An 8,247-nucleotide genomic window follows, 5' to 3' on the forward strand; every position below is an offset into this window, starting at 1 on the left:
CGAGCGTTTCTAGACATCCCGTCAAGGGAGGAGGGCGGTCTGTGACTTGATCAGAAAAAATGGGAGCTGTCTAAGCTTCCAACCATTTGTAGCAGCTAAAGCATGATACGTCTCGGAGTTGTGTGCCTAACAACTGGTCTCTTCATACTCCAGACCTAACTCTTGACTGTATCTTTGTGCAACGGGTTTGTTCCAACCACCAAAAAAGAGAACAAGGTGTAAGAAGAGAAAAAATGTGTGCATATATTACTTTCCGAAAGCGATGTGGTTAATATGTCACCCAACCATGGTATAGCATTAAAATCGAAATACAATGAAATGATACCACTCATGTAATTCTGCAATCGTCACATCAAAATGTATAATCGTCACACCAAAATGGTACTCGAATACTGTGAAATTGATGGTCCCAAAACGATGACACAAAACAAACAACCGTCACATCAAAACGTACAATCGTCACACCAAAACGTTACTCGAACGCTGTTAAATTGATGGTCCCGAAACGATGACATAACAAACAACCATCACACCAAAATGTACAATCCTATGGTCCCGAGACGATGACATAAAACAAACAACCGTCACACCAAAAACGTACAATTGTCTCACCAAAACGTTACTCGAATACTGTGAAATTGATGGTCCCGAGACGATGACATAAAACAAACAACCGTCACACCAAAAATGTACAATTATCACACCAAAACGATACTCAAATACTATGAAACTGATGGTTTCAAAATGTACAATTATCACACCAAAACGTTACTCAATATTTTATTTTCCACTGTTGAGTGAATTTAAATTGTGTTGGACTCTTTGAACGAGTCAAAATGAGACTCGTGACCTCACTTAACAGGAAGAAAAGAAAATTGAGTGACATTTTGACTTGCTACAGACCACGGTCATAACTTGGGAATGTAGTACCCAGGCTAACCGCAGCAGCAAACCTCCATACATTTTCCGATCGTCTCGTCCGCCGAAGCAACTCTGTACCAGTCTCCGCCCATCTTCTGACACCCATTAGGATTTTCTCGTTCCAAGACGAAATGGGTATGTTCGTTTCCTCTACTACTCACTGCTTTCGACTTCATCTTCTCTCGTTTTCTCAGTTACCAAACAGATTTCACAGAAATGTGGCTCTGAAAATGTATTATTTGCTTAAGGATGTCAACTTTTATGGAAAGTGAGGAGAAATAAAATAATCCTTTTGGGAGAGATTTTTTGGGCATTTCAAAGCTTTCTCTTTGATCCATTGACAAAAAAAAAAAAATTAATTTAATATTAAATGTGAGAGGGATATGCTTGTTGGTTGCCTAGAATCTTGGTAACAAGACTGACCCACATTTATTTTTTGGGAATATTTGACTCTTAAATTAATGCTAAGTTAATTTCGTTTTTGGTTGGAAATTAGGGGCTGCATTTTATAGTGACCATGGTGTCTTCTCTCCCAAAATGTAGAGAATTATGGGCAAAAATGGGGGAGAAGAAAGACACATTTTTTTAGTGACTTTTATTGGGAAATACACAAATAGAACATTTTACAAATTTTCAATTGAAAAGCGATTTTTTTTAATTAAATAGACAATAAAATGGCACTAAAATGTGTTTTATTGCTGGTTTAGTGGTTCTTTAGTAAAAGAGTTTAATTTTTTTACTGAAGATTTGTAAACGGTTCTATTTGTGCATATTTTCCTTTTTTATTGGTAATGAGTCATATAAATTATGTTCATTTAAATAATCTGCTCTTAAACTTCTTTTATTTGAGGTGCTCAATTTTCCCACCAAATCATCCTTTTTGCTAGATATGGGACTTTTAACCAAACTTAATTTCATGGAGCATGTGAGTTTTTGTTTTCTGTTCAACTTTTGCTTGTTGAAAGAGATTTCTTCTCCACTCCTAACAAGGACCTGCAACTGGTTAGTTATTAAAGATCTTATGTGAACTGAATATTTCCTGCAGAGTTCCAATTCTTACCTATAATGTAGTAACAGACTGAGCTCGTAGTTGGTTATGACCATTTGATGTATTCTGATGTCTCGTTTTTAGTTAAACCACAGTATGATTTCCCTGCACAAGTGATGCTTAAAGTTGAGATGTTGATCATGGTTAATCTGCATTTCTTCCATTTTGACCATCACTTCTGTGATTTAATGTAAATCTAGAATGTGATTGGTCTTATATTCCTCCATAATGCACCACTTGTGCCTTTATAAATCCGGTCGCCTTTTGCAATTCTTCATTGAAGCAAATTAATACTTTGTAGCGAATGCTGAACTGATGCTCGTTTTATTCGTTCCTATGATTACTTGTAATTAGTTTCTTGTACTTGATATGCTTTGTAAGATCCCACATCACCCAGGGGAGAGGAGGTGATGTGTCTTATATGTACATGCCCACCCTCCCTACAGTGAGACGCGTTTTGGGTGGAAACCCAAGAACAAATCTGTGAGGGCGTGGTCCAAAGCGGACAATATCTCATTGTGCGGACTGGGATGTGACAATTTGGTATCAGAGCCACTCCCCGGTTGGAAGTGTGCCGACGAGGGCGTCGGGCCCCTAAGGGGGGTGGATTGTAAGATCCCACATCGCCTGGGGGAGAGGAGGTGATGTGCCTTATATGTACATGCCCACCTCCCTTGTAGTGATATGCGTTTTGGGTGGAAGCCCAAGAACAAATCCGTGAGGGCGTGGCACAAAGCGGACAATATCTCACTGTACGGACTGGGATGTGACATGCTTCATTGGTATCTGAGTGAAATTATAACAGTAAGATAATGAAAACAGCTTAAATAAGCAGTTCTGTGATTAATGTAAACCTTTTTGTTCCTAAAAGTTTTCCCAACTAAGACTGATATATTACTAGGCTTTCTCAGATAAAAGAGGCAAATGGGGGTTTAAATTGTCCTTTGGCCCTCTACCGTAGCTCAAGTTGTATGGGATGGGTGGGGATGAGGGTAGAGATCCTAGGATCAAACCTCCGTGTAATAAAAATGATGTTTGAATGTTTTCATCAGGCAATCACAAGCACAACCATGGCATTGGATCTGAAAGGACGTCTCCAGCAACAAAACCTCATGGAAAGGATTTATGGGATATGGAGCTTCACATTCACCATTTGGAAACAGAGGCATACCATGCTGTTCTGAAGGCTTTTAGCGCTCAATCTAATAACCTAACTTGGGTAAATTATTAATTGTTAACCTTTTTTTGGCCTGTAGAAATTCCTAATCATTTTGCTTTTTCCTTGTGTTATTCTGATTTTTTTAGCAAATTGGTATTAACACTCCTAAATAGCGTTATTGTGAAGAAAAAAAATTCCGGAGCGCTAATAACAATTCCCTTTCCACTCTTTCTTTTGTTATCTTAATGTCCAAAACGTCTTCTATTCTATAGGCACGGGAGGCACTTATGACTGAGCTGCGGAGGGAACTTAATATTACAGATGATGAACATGGACAGCTGCTCATTAAGATTAAGTCAGATCAGTCAATCAAAGTGATAAGGTCCTCATACTTTCTTCCTGTTTAATCAGTAGACTGACACATGTTTTGTGATTGGTATGATAACTCAGATGTCAATGATTTTATTCAGACTTCCTATTTTATTTTTTATGTGTATGTCATGCAGGGAATGGCGGAATGGTGCCCCTTGTGCTCAAGAGTATAGTGAGGATGCTCCTAGATATCCTCCTCCTCAAGTAGTGATCAATGCTGAACCGAGAAAACTGGAGACTTCACATCCTCCTGTTTCAAAGTCTCAGAAATGTGTCTCATACAGTCATTCTTGTAAAGAAACTGCTCCTGCTGCACCAGTGAGTAGAAAGTTTCCAAGCAGAATATTGCTGTTACATTTATTCTATAGCACACTCTTCTGCATATCATGGAATGATATTTAGTCTCAGTAATCCTCTTAAAAAATATGACAGGATGCCCACACCAAAAACACTAATGGAATGAAAGTCAAACGTGGAAAAAACTTAACTCAAGGAAACAGCCTTGTCGTGAGCTTGAAGGCATGTATTTATTCAATCGCAATGGTGCATACTTGATTATTGTTTGTCTCGTAAATGCAATCTCTCTCTCTCTCTCTCTCTCTCTCTCTCTCTCTCTCTCTCACACACACACACACACACAGAGACGAGCTGTCTCTCTGAACAGCTCTCTTTTTTAAGAAGCAAACAAATATGTCCACAATGCACACGAGTCAATGATGCTAAAGTTAGCGGCATATGTGGGAGTTGTGGTTGTAATAAGGGGTGGGGCATTTCATTTTAGAAGGTACAGAGTAGGCTTACCTTTAAGTGTCCATACCCCTAGTGTTGTATTATTGGTTAAAAATTTGTAAACTGTACTGTCAAGTCAGGTGGATGAGTCTTATTTTCAACTCATTTCTGTCAACAATACCTCTTCCTTTAACTATCTTGGTTTGTATGGGGCTATCATAATTTACTGCTCTTTCTTGATAGTAACAATTGCATATGGTTATCCTAACGTCTTTTATGTTTACATGGGTAAAACTAGTCTGTTGAATTCAACTCGGTGACTTATTTTTTATGTTGTGTTGTTCCGTGGATTTAAATTGTAAGTTATGTTTTTTACCTTAGTATTTCTCCGTTGAATACTCGAATTATAATATATGAGCACAGGAGGTAACTATTGGCAGTAGGCTGTAAGTAAGAAACTAAAATTGTATGCATAATGAACTTAGTAAGTTTTATACAACATGAATTCCTATTTATTAGTTGATATTCTCAGTAGTCGTTTTCCTGATAGACTTCTTGTCCCCCATCCTGTTTTTGTAATTTCTTTTTCTCTTTAATAAAATTGGTTTCCTATAAAGGAAAGTATGTTTTTAGCAGAGTATACCTATAACTAAGATCCATTTATACCCTTGGGTGGGTGTTTCGATTTCCATTTAATCTCTGATTAAGCTAGTATGTAATCACGACAATATTACTTAGTTGTATGTTTTTCTTTAGGCTTAGATTTTCTGATTCTACGACCTACCTGTACCTCAACCATCCTGTACCGAGGACATGTTCGTTTTATCTTTGTTGAGTTTCAGATTTACGTTTGATTCCTTATGGTCTTTTAAATGATGTTTCTTAAAATATGCATACAGTACCAAGGACAACTTAGCAATGATAAAAGTACCGACCCGGCAATGCTCTCCTCTGAGAAAGGCAGGCAGGCTATGAATATAAGTTGTCATAATCCTCAGCCTCAGGTTCCATCTGGTAGCAGAAGTACTGGACTGGTAAAACCCCAATCTAAGATAGGTTTCCGCGCACCTGGCTCTGATAATTTCAAGGAAAGTTGTGATTTTATTAGGATTCGTGCTACAGATCAAGTTATTCATCAGGTGAGGGAAAAGTTGTCTTCACATGTTTTCTTAAGTTATCTATTTACTTTTTCCAATGTTTGCATGAGTTAATTTCGGTATGTAATTTTCAACTGGTTTTGGGTGCTGTATTTAGAGGGGAAGTTGAAAATACGATGCAGAATATGAATAAGTGTAATTTTGCCTAGGTACATTCAATATGATTCTCCGCAGTACTTGACATTGGTAACTTGTGCACCCCAAACTCGGGATATATGAAGTTGTTTTCAGTTGCTCCCTGTAAATGCGTGGATAGACACTTGAAAATAAAAACTTCTCCCCACTTGTATTATGACACTTGGTGTACCAGGCCATGTTCCCAGTACACCTAGAAATCTGTGGAGACTTTTCAGCATATCCATGTACACTGAAAAATCTCTCATACGAAGTGTCATTATATCAGCATGTCTGTTGCTAAAAGTTTCCATGGAAATGAAGCATGCCTGTCATGTGGTCAGTTGTTCATTTATAAGGGATCTTAGCCACAGAGAATCTGTGGAGATGCGTTTATAATGGAGCATTCTTCTAGAACGGTATTTACACAGGTTTCTTGGTTTGGTGGTCCAGATTATCGGGATGCCTTATTATATACCAAGAAGCAGCTGCTTGTCATGAGTTTGCTTACGTTGCTTGTTTTGCTTCTGGCAGGCTTATAAGCTGCTAAGTCAAGAAAGAGTAGTCCCACTTCATATAGAAAAGGCAAAGCTAATCCTTCGAGTAAGTTTCAGGCCTCATCCTGCAGTTTGTATTCAATTATCTGGTGATTAAGAACTCAACTATTCTTGTTAAACTCTATTGAAAACAATGTTATAAATAATGTTTAATTTGGTTTAGGAGCACGAAAGAGCTATCCTCGACGCACTTGATAAACTGCCTGATGTGTCAGAGATGGGTTAGGACTTCTCTCTTTAATGCTCTCTGCTTTCTCCTTGACTTCTGGAATGTAGTACTAACAAGTGTTTCCGTTTGTAGCCGATTCTCCCAAGCAAATGCAGCACAAGTATCCTCATGAGGAGCTTCCAGGAATGGGACGTGCAATGTTGATACGCAATGACTTGTATGGACAGGCTGGTAGGCTGGCATACTGAGAGTTCTGTTCAAAGTTCAAGCTCTCTCTCAGAGTTAGGATTCCCTTCATTGACATGCAAGCTGATAGTTAATTTGACATCGTAATTTTGGAGATTTGAAATCATGTAAATACGACATTGTCGCAACATACCTTCGATCATATAGGCTGTCAAGAACGTAGCGCGCAGAAATGGCACTTCTTGCTATTTTGCGTAGTCCTAACAGGTAACCAATATGAACTGAACACTTAAGACTTTGATGTTAATTACTCAATAGTGGTATCTTCGTGCATTATCTCAGTTTGTCGTCAAAACTAACTCAGTTTTGGGTGTCTAGTTCCAATACAGCAAACTGTGCATCAACAAAAAAATTTGTGAACATATATCAGCAAAATACCACAGAGCTTCGATGTTGTGTGGAAACTAGAATCAACCTTGTTGCGGTCCAAATTTCGAGTTCAGTAACTGTACTCAACCTTCATGCCATATATCATTTGAAAGCCCTTCCATTTGAGTTTCCAGATCTTCAATAGATTCCTCAATCCGCTATTTCTACAAAACGATATCTTCATTTGGCTAGAACATGTCGTTGATGTCAATAATTAAGGTTGTGTATGTTCTAACAAACGGAAGTAGAAGAAACAATTGCTTCAGATTTTTTAGGTGACAACATCCTAAATTTTGATGTTCCTCCAAAGTTTGATCGTTGTTAGGTGGGTCTTGTGAGATTTGAAGTGGTAAAGGTCATCCGAACGACAGAGAAAAATTCAAAGGAAGCTCAAGGTAGAGTGTTTTTCAAGAAGAGTAGTTTAATGCATGCAGAGAGATTTTTCAGTGCGAACACACGTGATGCACCAATTGTAATAATACAAGTGGTTGGAAATTTGGAATAAAATTTTTCAATAAATTGTCCTATGACACTTGTAGTACTAGACCTTGTTCCTGACACACTGAATTGAAATGAGAAGGAATTGACGCAGCATGAGCGTTGAGGGTTACAACTGTATGCCCTAGAAGAACCAAGTTTTTTGGAACCCATCAGAGTTTGAGAGAAAAAGATTATTTGATTAATTCAGAATTGATGAATTACATTGGGAGCAAAACAACTCAAAAAGACCATGACCATAGTTGGGGAAGCTCAGGTGTCTTAGGAAATTAAATGACATGAATTCGAACAGAAATTGAAAAGTTCGAAATTTATTACAAACTTTATCTTGTAGTTTTGGAAGCCTAAATCATCGCTTTTGGACTTAAACATGGTGGGCTCATGGTTTAACCATGAGTCTTATTCTACTCGCAGAGAAAAACTTTTGTGGGGTTTGGCTTGCCACTGAACTTCGCTGAGTGGCACTACAGTCTACTCAAAACTCACCACGTGACAAGTTTTAAATATAATCTTTTATCTTTCTTTTATATTTAAAATTTTTATAATTATTTTTTAACTAATTAATATATTATATATATTAATGTTATGTTTCCTTTTTTGTTTCTTCCCAAATCCCCCCCCCCCCTCCCCCATGTTTTACCGAAGGTTTTTGCCAAATGTTTCCTTTTTTATTTCTTTCCCCCTTGTTTTTTTCTTCCCAAATCCTAGCCCCCGCAATGTTTTGCCGTGTCTTAGGTTTTAGTACTCCCTTCCCTTTCTTTCTTTCCCAGTTTTGTTTCTTTCTTTCTTTCCCAGTTTTGCCGTGTCTTAGGTTTCAGTACTTCTCTACCAAATATAATTAAGAACTATAGATAATACTATTTGAAATAAAACTTTGATCAAACAATAAGCTGTTAAAAAACTTGATA

At 37.7% G+C, this 8,247-nt stretch overlaps 1 protein-coding gene across 1 annotated transcript; it reads left to right on the forward strand.

The window, feature by feature from the left end:
• Positions 1–833: 833 nt before the first annotated feature.
• LOC103453907 (protein EMSY-LIKE 1-like) lies at positions 834–6,748 on the forward strand. Its single transcript, XM_008393499.4, has 9 exons — positions 834–1,056; positions 3,022–3,188; positions 3,401–3,510; positions 3,635–3,818; positions 3,933–4,019; positions 5,129–5,368; positions 6,035–6,103; positions 6,221–6,278; positions 6,359–6,748. The coding sequence occupies exons 1-9, from the start codon at positions 1,053–1,055 to the stop codon at positions 6,472–6,474; spliced, it is 1,035 nt and encodes a 344-aa protein (XP_008391721.3). The 5' UTR covers positions 834–1,052; the 3' UTR covers positions 6,475–6,748.
• The last annotated feature ends 1,499 nt before the right edge of the window (positions 6,749–8,247 follow it).

The sequence above is a fragment of the Malus domestica genome, chromosome 14 (genome assembly GCF_042453785.1).
Source record: "Malus domestica chromosome 14, GDT2T_hap1".
Lineage (NCBI taxonomy): Eukaryota > Viridiplantae > Streptophyta > Magnoliopsida > Rosales > Rosaceae > Malus > Malus domestica.

Excerpts from the sequence above, each read along its gene's own strand:
- LOC103453907 (XM_008393499.4), top strand. Across the intron at positions 5,369-6,034 it reads CAGATCAAGTTATTCATCAG|GCTTATAAGCTGCTAAGTCA; the intron begins GTGAGGGAAAAG and ends TGCTTCTGGCAG. Across the intron at positions 6,104-6,220 it reads AGGCAAAGCTAATCCTTCGA|GAGCACGAAAGAGCTATCCT; the intron begins GTAAGTTTCAGG and ends AATTTGGTTTAG.